Source organism: Emiliania huxleyi (assembly GCF_000372725.1).
Source record: "Emiliania huxleyi CCMP1516 unplaced genomic scaffold EMIHUscaffold_228, whole genome shotgun sequence".
NCBI lineage: Eukaryota > Haptophyta > Isochrysidales > Noelaerhabdaceae > Emiliania > Emiliania huxleyi.
The window spans coordinates 123,204-139,135 of record NW_005200351.1 but is presented as its reverse complement, the minus strand read 5'-3'; the positions used below and the strand labels follow the sequence as shown (position 1 = coordinate 139,135).

The 15,932-nt window shown below is 69.8% G+C and overlaps 3 protein-coding genes across 3 annotated transcripts in view; all 3 read right to left on the bottom strand.

Moving 5' to 3' along the window:
• Nucleotides 1-2,833: 2,833 nt before the first annotated feature.
• On the bottom strand, nucleotides 2,834-3,880 carry EMIHUDRAFT_443222 (hypothetical protein; the record flags this gene model as incomplete). The annotated part of the gene is made up of 3 exons (XM_005779725.1): nucleotides 3,777-3,880; nucleotides 3,573-3,704; nucleotides 2,834-3,502 (listed from the first exon to the last, which is right to left on the bottom strand). Coding segments are annotated over exons 1-3 (867 nt in total), but the record flags the coding sequence as incomplete, so codon positions are not given.
• A 1,963-nt stretch (nucleotides 3,881-5,843) lies between these two features.
• On the bottom strand, nucleotides 5,844-7,225 carry EMIHUDRAFT_235953 (hypothetical protein; the record flags this gene model as incomplete). Its single annotated transcript, XM_005779724.1, has 3 exons — nucleotides 5,844-5,861; nucleotides 6,023-6,742; nucleotides 7,019-7,225. The coding sequence occupies 3 exons, from the start codon at nucleotides 7,223-7,225 to the stop codon at nucleotides 5,844-5,846; spliced, it is 945 nt and encodes a 314-aa protein (XP_005779781.1).
• Nucleotides 7,226-13,679: 6,454 nt separating this feature from the next.
• The window catches only part of EMIHUDRAFT_114709 (hypothetical protein), a gene marked incomplete at both ends in the record, with an annotated part of 6,880 nt that continues 4,627 nt past the window's right edge, over nucleotides 13,680-15,932 (bottom strand). Inside the window, 2 exons of the mRNA XM_005779723.1 lie at nucleotides 13,680-14,270; nucleotides 14,372-15,538. Of these exons, the coding sequence (XP_005779780.1) occupies nucleotides 13,680-14,270; nucleotides 14,372-15,538 (1,758 nt within the window). The remainder of the gene's footprint in view (nucleotides 14,271-14,371; nucleotides 15,539-15,932) is intronic.

The following is a 15,932-nucleotide window of genomic DNA, read 5'->3' as shown; positions in this document are numbered from 1 at the left end:
TCGGCCACAAAAAAGAAGTACGATTCGATGGCGGAGACCGTCCACAAGCTCCCGGCTGATGTCAAGGAGTCGATTGACGCGGCGGCGGCCATCTTTGGGGCAAACCAGGTCGAGCCAAAGAGCAAGGCCCCCAAGAAGCGCAAGTGGTTCAACGGTGACAGCTGACGGAGCCGGACGGCGCCTTCTGCCCGGCGGTGCAGCCTTCGTCGGCGCGGGTAAGCTCTGCCGTCCTGCACGACGAGTACTCGCTCAGCATCCTCCCAGTCGGAGGCGCCGCGCCCGGAAGGCTGGGCCAGCCCGGCGACGTGCACGATGGAGTGAATTGATGAATCACTCGACAACTAGGCGCCGTGTCGCACGGTTGGGCCAGCCTGGCGGATGCGGTGGGATGATTGTGCCCGCCGCCTTGCTAAGAGCGGAGAGCCGAGCTCTGTGGGTGTGGGCGAATTGATGAATCACTCGACAACTAGGCGCCGTGTCGCACGGTTGGGCCAGCCTGGCGGATGCGGTGGGATGATTGTGCCCGCCGCCTTGCTAAGAGCGGAGAGCCGAGCTCTGTGGGTGTGGGCGGGGACGTGACCTGTGCGACTTTGGGGGATGTGAAACTTGAAAGAAAGAAAATGAATCACAGATCCCATGCGGTGCGCACAGTCCACAGCCTGCCGGGACCGCCCGCTCCCGCGCGCCCCCAGGGGCCCGCCTCCGAAGCCCCGCGGCAGACTCGTCCTCAGCCCCACGCTGTCTGGCAGAGCGGGCAGCTCGACTTTTGCGACGAGGAGAACCACTTGTACAGGCAAGCCGCGTGGAACTTGTTGTGGCAGGTGCGGCAGGAGAGCTTCGGCAGCTGGCGGGTGGTGCCGTGCACGATGGCGTAGCAGATGGGGCACTCCTCGACACCTACCGCGCAACAAGAGTGCTCAGGGCTGGCAGGCCGTCATCACCCGCCGGGGCGCGCCGCGCTCCCCCTCGCCTTCAAACACGCGATCGACATTCTCCTTGAAGAGGGCGAGCGCGTCGCGCAGCGAGCCGTTCTGCGCGAGCAGCATCGTCGAGATGGTGCGCTGCCACTTCCGCCACCGCGCGTCCGACACGCCCGCCCGCTGCGTGCACTCCACCTCCACCGCGCGGAGCGGGTGGGCCCGGTCGAGGCGCAGCACGATCTGCATGTACGTGCCCTCGTACGAGTAGGTTGCCGTCACGCTGCGCGCGCCGATCGACGCCTTGACGACGAAGTCGTCGCCCGAGCTAGGCGCGGCGGAGATCGCCTCCGCCTCGCGCCGCAGCAGCGCCGGCGTGACGTGCAGCTCCGTGTAGCGCGCCACCGCGGCATGCGCCGCGCGCGAGAGCTCCGAGGTGTACCAGTGGCGAGCGAGCGCCGGCACCCTCGACAGCAGGGCTGCAAACACCGCCACCGCCACCTCTGCTGCGCCGGGCGGCGGGTCGCTCTCGCCGAGCGATGTGGGCGCCGCCAGAGATGCGGCTCCGGAGCCGGGGGGCGGGCGGGCGAGCGGCAGAAGGGGAAGCAGCGTCTCGTTGAGGAAGCCGGGCAGTCCCGAGTGCTTCCACCCGGCCGACACGCGCGCGGCGGCTGTCGGACGAGCGTGTGCTAGCAGAGCGAGAGCGGCGCTCCACGCGAGCATACGAGCCTCTGCGTCGGCCGCGTCCCCCATCAGCTCCTCGAGGCGGTCCAGCGCCACCATGGCCTCGCCGTCCGCGGCGGCGCGACGCCCCGCGACCGTCTGCGCCGCGCCGCCAAACAAGAAGCGCAGCGGCAACGGCTCGTCGGCGTCGCCCTCCTCCTCAGCCCCCTCCTCGCTAGCCGCGGCGGCGCCAGCCTCCGCCTCCGCGCTCTGGAGGCGCTCGAAGAGCGCGAGGGCGCCAAACCGCACCGGAGAGGAGCGCGCGCCGATCAGCGGCGAGAGCGACGCGATGGCGGCCGCAGCGGGCAGCTGCACCGCGGGCATCGAACGCAGCGCGGTGAGGGCATCGAGGAGCGCGCGCTGCGACCACCGCAGCCGCGCCGCGCCGTGAGCGCGCTTCGTCAGGAGCAGGAGAAGCGCGCGCTGCAGCCGCTCGCTCCGGTCTGCGGCGGCACCGACCCCCTCGCTCAGAGCCTCGCTGTCCACCGCCTTCATGCTCGCGGCGCCAGCGCCGGCGAGGAGAGCCGCCGCCGCCGCCGCCGCCGCCGCCGCGCCCGCACCGTGCTCGGATGTGTCGAGGGGCGGCACCTTGCCGAAAGCCTCGACGAGCGCGCTGCATCCGCTCACGACAGCAGCCCACCCGTCGCCGCCATCGCCATCGCTGCTGGCCGCCCGACGCAACGCGCGCTCCACCGACGCCGCCATCCAGCGCGAGTGCGCGAGCACGACGGGGAACGACGCGGCGGACGCGGCTGCCGCCGGCAGCAACACCCCGAGAACGGCGCACAAGGCGGTGTCGAGCGGCGCGGCCAACTTGCTCATCTCGACGGTGAGAGAGAGACGCCTCGCTTGCTCGAGAATCGGCTCCGCCTACAGCCGAGCGACTCGCGTCAACGCGCGCCTCCCTCCACCCCCTCGTGCGTCCTTCCATCCTGGGCGGTAACGTCGGAAGCGGGCAGCAACGTCGCGAGGAGGCGCAACCGCGCCAAGACTCGCCGCTCTTCCCTGATCTCCGCCTCCTCCGCGGCGTCCTCCGCGGCGGCGCCGCTCTCCGCCGCCGCGCCCCCGCCTCCGAATCGCGCCTCGGCGGCCCTCGCAGCCGCGGCAGCGCCGGGACGGAGCGACAGGAAGCTGTCGATCGCTTGCCGGGCCAGCGATGCGAGCGGCGCGGGCGTGGGAGCGGGCGCGGCCGCGCACGCGGCAGAGACGCAGACGCGCAAGACGTGCAGGGCGGGGCCCGGTGTGTCGCCGCCAGCCGCACCCTCAATTGGCCCGAGCTCGGCGGGCAAGGCAGCCGCGAGGCTCCCGCCCGGTGCGAGCAACTCGGGCGCACGCGCGGGACCAGCCGCGGCGAGGAGCAGCGCGAGCGAACGGGCGGCGGCAGCGGAGGCCTCCCGATCCGCTCCGGGCCCGGCGGCGAACGCCCGTTGCACGGCCGCGGCGGCGGCACCCGGGAGCGCCGAGGCCCAGCGGCTGCCGAGCGCGGGGAGCAGCGTGCACGACACAAACGCGCGCAAAGTGGTGAGGGGGCCCAGAGAGCCGCACCCGGCCGGGACCGGGACGTCTTCGCCACCCGGGACTCCGCCGAGCCCGAAACCGCGGCGGAGCGCGAAGCCAACCACCTCGACCGGCAGAGCAGGCAAGCACGCAAAGACAGCCTCCTCCACGGATCGAGACCCCGCATCCTCCGAGGCCGCGCCACTATCGACGCGCGGGCCGCGCAGCAGCGCTACCGCGAGCATAGCGAGCAACCACGGCCGCGATTCGTCGCCGCCAGCGGCGCGCTCCCAAGCCGCCGCTCCCAGAGTGTCCTGCAGGTATGCGAGCACGCCGCCGCCGCCGAGCCGCACGAGGCTCCGCACCTAATCCACCGACCTCCTTCTACGGATGAAGCAGGGGCGCGAGGGGCCAGCGCCCAAACGCTCTCGGCGCCATGTACGCCCAACGGCGAAGCGCCGGCCGCCATCGCGTGTGGCTGTCGAGCGATGCTGGCGCCGTGCCGGCAGCGGCGGTGCAGAGCTCCACCAGAAGTGCCTCGCGCTCGCCGCGCGAGAGCGGACCGCCCTACCAAAAGCCGCGGCCACCGTGACGTGGGGAGCGCGGCCGCAATGGGCTTCGCGCGGCTGCCACCGGCGCCTCGGCTGCGAGCGGAGACGCCTCCGCCCACAGCCTCGCAGCGAGGGAGAGGGTCTCCGCGCACATCGCCGGCACCGAACTCGTCTCGGCGGCGTCCGCCTCTGCCTCCGCCTCCTCCTCCGCCTCTGCCGTCGCATCAGCCACAATGGGCTCCAGAGCGAGCGCCTCGAGAACAGCCTCGTCGGCCTACGGAAACGGCAACCCCCCCGATCAACCAACCCGGACCCGCGCACGCCAACGAGGGCGCGAAGAAGCGAGGTCACCTCCCCAGCGAGGCGCGGCTGGAGATCGCCGCCGCCCTCCTCCTCGCCCTCCGCCTCGTCGGTCCGCTGCGGATGGAAGAGCCACCCGTCGACCCACCGTAGCCCGATCAAGCTGAAGATGGAGCGCAAGCACGCCGCCACCACCTCCGAGCACAGTGTGTCGTCCTAGTACGCCATGTGTACACCGAGGTCAGGGCGGGAAGACGGCATTGTGCAGACTCCTCAGAGCACCGTGTGGATACACGGGCTGCGCGTACAATGATCGGAGTACGGCCGAATACAGTCGTACACGTGTCCTCTCGAGCGCTAGTCGGAATACAAGAGTCCGTCTTCCGCTTCTCGGTGCGCCGTCCTCCCCAAGGGTGCGCACGCCGCGCAAGGCAGGCGCAGCGACGCGCAAGGCCGCGCGTGCGCGCTCCCCCCACGCGTCGCTCCGGCTGCTCTGAAGCCACAGCGGGTCCGCCGCACAAGGCCAGCGGTCCCCCTCGGCGCACGCGTCGCGCAAGACATCTGCGCACGCGTGCAGCACCGCCGCCGTCGCCGCGCCGCCGAGCAGCCGCACGCCGCCGGGCGCACACGCGAGCAGGAAGCGCTCCGCCGCCTGTGGGGGGCCGCCGCCAGCCTGCCGGCCGAGCGCGGCCTCCGCAGCGCCTTTGGCGAGGCAGTCGAGCTCGGTGCAGCTCAGCAGCTGCTGGGCACCGCCGCCGGCCTGGGCAGGGCTGCCGCCTCCCACCGCCGCCGCGAGGTCGGCCAGCAGCGCCGCCAGCCACTCCCACGCCGCCGGCACCGAGCGGAGTACCGCCTGCCAGTGCGTCCGCGCGAGGTCTCTGCCGCCGCCCCCCTCCGCCTCCCACTCCTCCGAGACCAGCCGAGCGAGGAGGAGCCTCGCCGTGCGCCGCGACACCTGCCCCTCGGGCGAGACGCCGGAGACCACCGCGCTCGCCCACGGCAGCAGCGTCCCGCGCATCAGATCCGGCGCGGCACAAAGCGCGGCGGGGACCGGCTGGGCGCGCACCGCGACGACGCTGCCCGCCGCCGGCAGCAGCTCGACCGCCCACCCGCCGCGGTCCGGGGAGCACGCGCGTGTGACGGAAGCCGCGAGCGCGCACAGGCCAAAGTCGCGGCACAAGGCGACCAGCAGCGCCGCGGGCCCGTCGGCGCCGGAGCGCGCCGCCGGGAGGAGCGAACCAAAGCTCTCCTCGCCGACGGCAGCGCAGAGAGCGGAGAGCTGGGCCGCCGCTCGCTGCTGCTGCTCAGAGGCGGCGCCCTGCCCCGCGGCGGCAGCCACCGGCCGCGGCGCCTTGGCGCGGAGGGCGAGCGGCGCGTGCATGGCCCGCAGCAGCCTCGACGCGCTGGCGGCGGCTCGCGCAGCCTCGCCGCCTCCGCCGGCGCCGCCCTCCCCGGCCGGGACATGTCCGGGACTTGTCCCGGCCGCGGCGTCCGACGCGGCCCGCGCAACCGCCCGCACGAGGTCGGCCCACATCGATGCGGTGGAGGGGGCGCAGCGGCTCGAGAGGGCGATCCGCACGGCCGCGTCCGCGAGCCCCGCCTGGGGGGGGGGGGGGGTATGTGGGGGAGGGGGGGAGATGTCGGGGGAGATGGCGAGAGATGTGCGCCATGGACATACCAAGCGTTGGGGCGGAAGGGGGAGTGAGCGCACCGGCCGCCAAGACAGCGAACACGTGTCCTCCGATCGGAGGACAATCTCTACCTCTCTACCCCGCATCTAGGCGCCTTCACCGCCGCCTCGTCCGGCGAGATCCTCTGCGGGGCGTCGCCGCCTGCGTGGCTGAAAACGCCAACATCAGGGCGGGAGGACGGCCTTGTGTGCGGAGGACTCAGAGCACCGCGTGAATACGAGGGGTACGAGTGCAGCGGAAGACAGCGGACTCCCACAGGCTCGAATACAGCTGAGCCCGTGTCCCCTCGCGCGCTCGCGCGCTAGGTAGGAGACAAAAGAAAACGCGTTCCGCTTCTAGGGACGTCGCCGACGACGGCCGCGGCGCGGCCGCACAGCGCCTCACGCAAGAGGGGCGCCGCGCTCGCGCCGCGGGCGGAGGTGCGCACGACCAGCAGCTGCAGCAGCTCGCCGTACGCGCGCAGCAGATGGGCGCCGTGCTGCGGCGGCAGCGCCGACGCGCCCAGGCCCCGCCAAAGGGCGGCCAGCAGCGCGGCGGCGGGCGGGAGTGCGGCGGAGGCGGGCGGCTCAAAGAGGGGGGCGGGCAGGAGGGAGACGAGCGGGAGGAGCGCGCGCGCGACGGTCGGCGCGGCGCCGTGGCAGCCGTGCTCGAGCAGTGAGACGAGGCGCGGCAGCGTGTGGCGCGCCGCCTCGCTACACGAGACTGCGGCGCCGTGGTCGCGCAGCAGCAGCAGCAGTGGCTCCCAGAGCGCGGCATGGCAGGCGGGCTCGCTCTCCTTGAGGCCGCCGAGCAGCAGCCCCGCCATCTCGGCCGCGGTGCCCGCCGCCAGCGCGGTCGAGTGGGAGAGGACGGATCCCGCCCAGCCGTACGCTCCCGTCCGCACAAAGCTCGACGCGGCGCTCCCCAGCCTCCACACCTCGCCGCCGCACAGCGCCGCCTCGAGCGCCGCACGCGCACCCGACGCAGGGGCCTCGCCGCTCTCCGCAGCGACCGCGAGCAGGTGCGACGCCGCCCGCAGCGCCGAGCCAACCCGGCGAGCGTGCGCGTCGGCGGCGGCGGCGGCCTCGTCCTTGTCGCTGGCGGCGGCCGGCGGCGCGGAGAGGGCGCGCTCGGCGAGGCCGCGGGCGAGCTCGTCGCGGCAGAAGAGGAGCGCGTCCGCGTACTTGCGCGGGTTGGGGAATGCGACGCCAAAGGCCGCCGCCGCCGCCGCCGCCGTGCCGCCGTGAGGGTCGTGCTTTGCGCACAGCCAGGCGGCCATCAGCGGCCGCAGGTGGGGCGCGAGCTGGCGGCCGAGCAGCGACGCGAGCTGCCCCAGCGCCGCGCACGCCGATTCGCGCACCTGCCACGACCCGTCGCCGCTCAGCCGGACAAAGTGCGGCACCCAGTGCGGCATCAGCTCCGCCGCCCAGCTGGCGCCGTGCGCCGAGAGCGCCTCGCGGAGCTCGCCCAGCGCCTTGAGCTTGGTGACGGTGTCGCGCTTGGCCATCTTGCGGAGGAGGAGGGCCTGCTCGCCGTCCGTGGACCCGTCGAGCATCGCCGAGAGCATGCTGGACCCGTCGGCTCGGCTTGTGGCGTCGCCGCGCCAGGGTTTTTTTGTTTCTTTTTCTCACCGGTTGGTAACATTTCAGTGAATGTAGCTCTTACGTACATTCCCGGAGGAGGACTGCTGACGGGGTTTGCGATTTCTACCTACCTTACAGTGTTTTGGATTTTGGTTTGTTGTTGGCAAAGCAAGACACAGCGCTGACACAAAATCACAGTTTGGTTGGTGGAGAAAGCGAACGAGTCACTTTACAGGGGTCGATTAGTGCGGGCCACTGTGTTAGTGCCAGTGCGCGCCAGTCCCGTGCCCAGTGTTGTGCGACAGACACAGATCCGGTTGTGCGACAGACACACGGTTTTATTTCTCGTGACCGCCGCTGCGAGCCGTCTCTAGTTGCAACTCTACATGTAGTCTCGCCGTCCCCCCTCTCCATCCATCGTCTCACTCACTGGGTGGGTGGGTGGGAGACGTCGGCGGTGATGGCGGTGTGACCGATCGAGCTACACAAGAGGAACTTGTCAGCAGGATCCGGAGTGGTCAGATGCACTACCTCACTTGGGCATGAGACCACCGTACGACGCATCCATCCAAGTCTGTTTCGTCGGGCGGCCCCAGCGCCAGGCCAGAGTCGACCTCCATGCACCCCTATTCCTGACTGCGACGCCAGGGCCGCTTCCCAGGGCACAAAGCCCGAGGTCGCCCTCTCGTAAGTCCATGTGCCGCTCTTCTGCAGCAGCGTCACCATGTCCTCCGTAAATTCTTTCTTCGCAGAACAAGCTGACGCGGGCCCAGTACCTCGATGAGGTGACTTGGACCACCAAGAGCTGGCTGGGGCTGCAGAAGCAGCGCATCTCAGTCGTTCTTCACACGGCCATCGCAGAGCAGGTCGTGAATGAGCTTGCCTGTGGCGGGGGTGGGCGGGTGCACGGAGCTAAGTGCCTCGCCACCCTCGCAGGAGTCGCTTAGGCGGCTCCCGTGGTGTACCTGTGTTCGTGCCAGTGCGCGCCAGTCCCGTGCCCAGTGTTGTGCGAGGGAGTTTTGTTGTAAGATTCTTTCTTCGCGATGTCCACCCCGCCGAGCTTTGCCGCCGCCCTCCCGGCTCCTCGACCTCCCCAGGGAGCTCCTCGTGCGCGCCCTCTCTCGCAACAGCCCTGCCGACATCGCTTGCGTCGCGGCCGTCTCGCTTCTCTTTCACGCCTCGCTCGCGGAGGACGGCATCCGCTTGTGGGCGCAAGAGCGCGGCTTCGAGCTGCCGGCGCAGCCCGAGGGCGAGAGCTGCGCCGTGCGATGGCTGTGCTTCGCCGCACTGCTGCACGAGTCCAACCCGCCGGCGAGGGCGGCAGCAGGCGAATGGCACAGCGTCTTCATCGACGGCGAGGGGCGGCTGTCGTCGTGCGGCTCAACAGAAACCGTCCCAGCGCTCAACACGCCGATCCGCCTCGCTTCCCCGCTGGGCGGCGAGCGCGCTGTGAGCGTGTCGGCTGGAGATTTCCACAGCCTCGCCCTCGCCGCCGATGGCACCGTCTGGAGCTGGGGCTATGGACTCTTTGGCCGGTTGGGCCATGGCGACCAGCAGCGCCAGCTGCTGCCCAAGAAGGTCGAGGCCTTTGCTGGCCAGCGCGTCGTCACTGTGTCGGCTGGCGGCGAGCACAGCCTCGCCATCACCGCCGACGACGCCGTTTGGAGCTGGGGCGGTGGCTACGCTGGCCATGGTGACGAGCAGTGGCAGCCGCTGCCCAAGAAGGTCGAGGCCTTGGCTGGGCAGCGCGTCGTCGCCGTGTCGGCCGGAGCCCGCCACAGCCTGGCCATCACCGCTGACGGCGCCGCTTGGAGCTGGGGCAGTGGAGCCTTTGGCAGGTTGGGCCACGGCGACCAGCAGGACCAGCGGCAGCCAAAGAAGGTCGAAGCTTTCGCTGACCAGCGTGCCGTTGCTGTGTCGGCTGGAAGGGCTCACAGCCTCGCCCTCACCGCCAACGGCGCCGTCTGGAGCTGGGGCGGTGGAAACGCGGGCAAGCTGGGCCACGGTGACCAGCAGCACCAGCTGCTGCCGAAGAAGGTCGAGGCCTTCGCTGGGCGGCGCGTTGTCGCTGTGTCGGCTGGAAGCAGCCACAGCCTCGCCCTCACCGCCGACGGCTCCGTCTGGAGCTGGGGCGTTGGAGGCTCTGGCAAGCTGGGCCACGGTGACAAGCAGACCCAGCTGCTGCCGATGAAGGTCGAGGCCTTCATTGGGCGGCGCGTCGTCGCTGTGTCGGCTGGAGTCTACCATAGCCTCGCCATCACCGCCGACGGCGCTGTCTGGAGCTGGGGCGAAGGCCGCCACGGCAAGTTGGGCCACGGCGACGTGCAGAACCAGCTGCTGCCCAAGAAGGTCGAGGCCTTCGCTGACCAGCGCGTCGCCGCCGTGCTGGCGCGAGAGAACCACAGCCGCTGCTAGTCATCGACCGCCGCTCCGCTCTGCAGGTGGTGCTCGGAGGAGGCGTCGTCTCGGCGTCTCGTCTCGTGCCGGATTGGCTCGTCCGCCCGCCGGCGCCGCCCTGTTCACGCGCGCGCGAGATGGGTTATGGTTTTCGATGATTTATGTGTGTAAAAGAGAGGAGATCGGCCGGCCAGGGCAAAGGGTGGGACGCGTGCAGGGGGTTGTATAGAGTAAGCACATAGCAGGCCAGCCCACAATGTGTGTGTGTTCCCCTTCCCTTGGCCTTGCGCCTTGGCGAGCCCTGTTCACGCGCGCGCGAGACGTGCAGACAGGGTTGCCAGGTGAGAGCGAATGGCGCGGTTCACGCCTCGCACAACAGAGAGAGAGAGAGATGCGCTCTGCATGGTGGGACATAAAAGAGTTTAACATAAAAGAGAGCGAGTACTTGGGCGAGTAGGCCGTGCGGTCAACGCTGCCGCGCGCGACTTTGCGCGCGAGGCGGCGCAGCTTGAGAACGGCGGTGGGCGAGAAGCCGCCGCCGAACGGGGCGGGGGGGGGGGGGGGGCAGTCGACTGTGCTGTGAACGCTGCTGGTTGGCGTCGGTTGCGCAGCACCCATCCAGGTTGTTGCTTGGTTGCTGCCCCAGGTCCCGCACTCACTATGTAGTGCAATCAATGCCCCCTTCTCTGGATCATGCTTGTTCGGGTACCGTGTTCGCCCGTCATCCCTGCCTGTGTCCGTCCACGTCGCCCGTCGGCAAAGCCGACGACCTATGGTGCAATACAGGCTGCCGCTCGTAGGGGAGGACGCGCCGCTCGATGCTGCGACAGCGCTGGCGATGGCTTCCCGCAAGCGGTCCCGGCGGGCAGGCGTGGTACTTCAGCCGCGCGGAGCTTCCGCACTCCCTCCTCAGTGAGCTACGAGTTCGTGGTTGGTTGCTGGCAGCACCCCAGCACCGGGGGTCCTGAGAGCTGTTGGTTGGTATCGTTTTCGAGACAGAGTTGCAACCTGGTTGGCGTTCCAGACGCCGTTGCTGATTTCTATGGCGTCGCTGCTGCTGTCACCCGACAGCCCGGCGCCGGAGGGTACCTCCGCCAAAGACGGTGGCGGAGGCGAGGACGGGGAGACGGCGGTGGCAGCTGGCGGCTGCGCCGCTGGCGCCGCCAGCCGCGCGAGGGAGGGACCATGCGGAGTCGAACGGGCAGCCGGTCGGCGGTCTGGGGTGCTCCGGCTCCACTGAGCTGCTGGAGTGCACACAGCCCGCGGCGGGTGCCTTATGTCTTTGTGCCGCTGAGCTGCCCGCTGCCCCGTGCTCCGATACGCAGCTGCTGGATGCCGGTGTTGGCGCAGGCCAAAAGAGCGGCGGCGGCGGCGGCGGCGGCGGCGGCGGCGGGACCCCTCGGGGGTGGGGCGCATGGGGGCGTTCGTCGCTTGCGGCAACACGCTGCCACGCGCCCGCGAGACGGTTCTGGGCGTGGAGGGCGGGGACAGGGGTGGGAGGGTGGGACGGTGGGATCCGCGGACGGGGACCGGGACGGTTGAGGCTGTCAAGGGCCAGTACACGGACGCAGAGGGGAAGTGCCATGTGGAGGCGCTGCTCTTCGTTCGAGGCGTTCGGCGCAATGAGCGCGGGGGTGGAGGAGCTGCTGATGCGGGTGGCTGAGGTGGCGGGCCGGAAGCTCACGTGGTGGCAGTACGACCAGACGTCGTGGTCGGCGCGCGAATGGATGCCGTTTGCGCTGCAGCGACTGTCGGTGCAGCTCTGGACGGCGCTCGCGGACGAGGCACAGCGCGCCATTGGTGCGGCGTCGCGCGGCCGCGCGGGACCGCGCGGGGGGGTAAGCGGGATGGGGGGCTCTAAGGGGAAGGGAGTGGGGGGCGCCCAGTAGGGCGCCGGCACCCCAGCGTAGAGGGCCTCGTGTAGCCCTCCTTTTGGTATATAAGAGGGCTCCCGCGGCGATCAACACCGCAACTCCTTTTCTAAATTTCAAAAAAATCGAGCACAATTGCGTTACATGGGCATGGCCGGGGTTTCTGCACCGAACGATCTTACTTTCGGTCTATCGAAAGTGTTGATCGATAAAAAAAGAAAAAAGACGGGTCGTTGCAGTCGCAAGCTGCAGTCGCAATCACTGGCAGTGGCAATTCAATGGGTGAGTGTATGCGAGCAGAGGTGCGTGAGCTAATTCTAGGCCGCACGTCGTGGGCTCGTGGCACTATTGACGGAGTTAGACGTGCGGCCGCAGCGCGCCCGCCGCAGGCTCGGCGGTGCGCGCGTGTTAGCGAGAAAGTTGAGGGTAGAGAAATCGCTCGTCGCCGCGCCGCCGCCGCCGCGCCCTCGCCAGACGCGCCGCCGCCCGCCCGCCTCCTCGACCTCCCCAGGGAGCTCCTCGTGCGCGTCCTCTCCCGCTTTGCCAGCCCCATCGACATCGCTCGCGCCGCGGCCGTCTCGCTTCTCTTTCACGCCTCGCTTGCGGAGGAGGGCATCCGCTTGTGGGCGCAAGAGCGCGGCTTCGACCTGCCGGCGCAGCCAGAGGGCGAGAGCTGCGCCGTACGGTGGCTGTGTTATTCGGCGTTGCTGCGCGAATCCAACCCGCCGGCGAGGGCGGCGGCAGGCTATATGCACAGCCTCTTCATTGATGGCGAGGGGCGGCTGTCGTCGTGCGGAATGGCTGAGAGCTGGACGCCAGGACTGCTCGGGCACGGTGAGGCCGTGACGCGGCTGAACACACCTACCCGCCTCCCCCTGGGCGACGAGCGTGCCGTGAGCGTGGCAGCTGGATATAACCACAGCCTCGCCCTCACCGCCGATGGAGCTGTCTGGAGCTGGGGCCAGGGACACCGTGGCCAGCTGGGCCATGGCGACCTGCAGAACCAGTGGCAGCGACGGTGCGACCTGTGGCAGCCGACGAAGATCGAGGCCTTTGCCGGCCAGAGCGTCGTTGCAGTGACGGATGGACGGAGACACAACCTCGCCATTACCGCCGACGGCGCCGTCTGGAGCTGGGGCGACGGAGAATACGGCAAGCTGGGCCATGGCGACCAGCAGAACCAGTGGCAGCCGAAGAAGATCGAGGCCTTTGCTGGCCAGCGCGTCGTCGCTGTGTCGGTTGGAGGCGACCACAGCTTCGCCATCACCGCCGACGGCGCCGTCTGGAGCTGGGGCGGCGGAGGCGAAGGCCGGCTGGGCCACGGCAACCAGCAGCACCGGCAGCTGCCCAAGAAGGTCGAGGCCTTTGCTGGGCGGCGCGTCGTCGCTGTGTCGGCTGGAGTCTACCACAGCTTCGCCATCACCGCCGACGGCGCTGTCTGGAGCTGGGGCCATGGAGCCTTTGGCAAGCTGGGCCACGGCGACGAGCAGCGGCAGCTACTGCCGAAGAAGGTCGAGGCGTTGGCGGGGCGGCGCACAGTCGCTGTCTCGGCTGGAACGCACCACAGCATCGCCCTCACCGCCGACGGGGGTGTTTGGAGCTGGGGCTCTGGAACCTTTGGCAAGCTGGGCCACGGCGACCAGCACGCCAGCAGCTGCCCAAGAAGGTCGAGGCCTTTGCTGGGCGGCGCGTCGTCGAGGTGTCGGCTGGAGACAACCACAGCCTCGCCACCACCGGCGATAGCGCCATCTTTACCTGGGGCAGGGGCGGCCGCGGCTACCTAGGCAACGGAGATGACCTATCGAACCAGCTGCTGCCACAGAAGATCGAGGCGGGGCCTGTGTGCAGGCGGCGCAGCGGCGCTGCTGAGTGAAAAATGAGCTGTATATTCGTCTCTAGAATGTGTTACGTCCGTGTTCTTAGAACACCATCATCGTACACGATACTACCACAATCGTGGTACTTCACTCTCACAGCGCGACCACGAGAACACAAAAGAGCAGCTCCTCCCGCTCCCCCTCCGCGGAGAGCGCGCGCGAGAGTCGAGAAAGTGCAACCCACACCGCGAGCGCCGCGGACAACTCTCGTGTCGAGGACTTTTCGACGGCACGACAACATCACACACAGCGCGCGACTATGTGGACTAACCATGTTTTCGTAAACGTAGTTGTCATTGACTTGCGCACGCGCGGGCGCAACGCTGCGCCATGAACCGCGGGTTCCGCTCGCATTCGCCCATGGACGTCCACAGCGCGCACTGCGGCTCCTCGTCCACAGGCGGCGGCGTCTGCGTTTCTCTCGCCTTAGGGCGCTCTTTCCTGGGCTCCTCCGCTCGCACCAGCTCGCCCCGCGGGCCCACCGTCACCGCAGGCACGAGCTGCTCCTCGTAGGCGCGGCTCCACCACACGAGCGGCGTCGCGGGTGCGCGCCACCAGCGGGCTGCGAGCAGCCAGAGCGGCTCCGCCATCGAGTAGCGGTACATGTCCACCTTGGCGTACCGCGGCGCCTTGCGGGCGTGCGGCGGCTCCGGGTCGCGAAAGGCGGCGCCGTCGGCGGCGCCCGCGGCGAGGAGGGAGAGGGCGGGCGGGTCGGCGGCGAGCAGCTTGAGGAGGAAGGCGAAAAGCCACCGCTCGCGCCGCTGCAGCATGCTTTGGTGCGGCTTGAAGCCGAGGAACCAGATGTTCCAGTCGAGCCGGTAGTGGTAGGGAGCGCAGAAGCATGGCCGGCGAGTCACCGCGCCGGGCTTGCAGGGGAACTCGACCTACGGGAGAGTGCGAGATGCGGAGGCGGGGCGGGCGGCAGGGGGGAGGGCGGGGGGCGGCGCGCCTCGTGCCAGGTGCGCCCGTCGTGGCTCAGAGAGACGATGGGCTCGTACCGCGCCTCGCCCACGCTGCCGAACGCGCCGTACGTATTGACGAGCTTGAAGGCGCCAAAGGATGCGTTCATGGCCTGCCGCCCGCCACCGAGCTCAAGCAGGTTGGCAAGCACCGGCCAAGAGAGCCATCCGACCACCCCGAGCAAGGCGCAGTCAAGCAGCACCCGCGCGGCGCGGGCGAGGCGCGACGGCGGCGGCTCGGCTTTCCCGAGGGCGGCGGCGGGCTCTGCGACGAGGGCGGCGAGGGCGCGCGGGCAGCGGCGGGCGAGCGGCCGCCAGCAGGCGTCGTCGAGGCAGGAGAGCGACGGGACGACGGTGAGGTGGTTGAGGAAGGAGAGGTTGCCCGAGGCGGCGATGTTGAGCATGAAGGCGACCTGCAGCGCGCCGGCGGCGCGGCGAAGCCGGCGCAAGCGCTCGCCGCAGCAGGGCACCAGCACCGCCCACGACGCGTAAAGCTGGACGATCAGGTCGAGGTCGACGCCGCGCGAGAGGAGCCACTTTGGCAGGAAGTGGAAGGCGAACGAGGCGGGCGAAGGCAGCGGCTGCGTCTCGAAGTGGTAGTGCAGGCAGGTGCGCGCCTCCCAGCAGGAGCCGCCGCGCACCTTGATGAGGCCGGCGCCGAGCGAGATGCGGAACGAGAGCCAGCGGAAGAGCCACAGCACGACGCGGGAAGGGTCGGAGTCGCGGCGCTGGAGCAGCGGCAGGAACACGGCGAGGGCGCCCGTCTCGAGGAGCTGGCTCTCCCAGCCGTACTGGTAGAAAGTGGAGCCCTCGGCCGCCGTCACGAGGGAGAAGTAGAGGAGCCACATCGCCGCCATCGCCGCCGAAGAGTGGAGGCCGCAGCAGACGAGCGAGGCGATCGCGACGCCGGCCGCGGCGACGCCGTCCAGCGAGGCGTCGCTGAGCGGCAGCCACCAGTAGACGGAGGGCGCAGACAAGAAGCCGTCGAGCCGCGAGCCGCCGCCGGCCGCGTTTTGCTTTTGAAGCCGCTCGAGGTGCGGCTTTGCCGGCATCAGGCCGCGCTCACCGAGGAGCGCGCCGTTTTGCAGGTACGCGCCGAGAAAGGCGAAGAAGTAGACGGCGCCGAGCAGCCGCAGCATCACGTGCTTTGTGACGACAAACGTCTCTGCGAATGATGGGAAGTCGACGGTTGCCTTTTCCGCTCCAGGACCCTTCGGTTGGGTCGTCGTTTCCTGGTGATCGTCGCTCTCGTGGTCAGAGACCAGCAACAGCTCCTCCGACTCGCTGTCCAGTGCTCCTCCGCGCCGACGCATCGACCGGACATGACTTGCGCGTCATGTGACTATCACAGTAGCCCGAGGACGGGGGGGGGGCGGGCCTCACCCGGGGCTCACCGGGGCCCGGCCGTCCCCGCCCCCTCCCTCACCTGCCCCACCCCGGGGCCTCACCCCACCCCGGCGCTAGCCCCGCCGGGCTGCCCGACCTGGCCAGCCGGTTTGAACATCGCTGTCAGGGACCTCCAAGGGCTCCATCCCGGCCCCTGGCTGACTGCCAGCACCAATGCACCTGACTGAAGCAGTGGGTGCG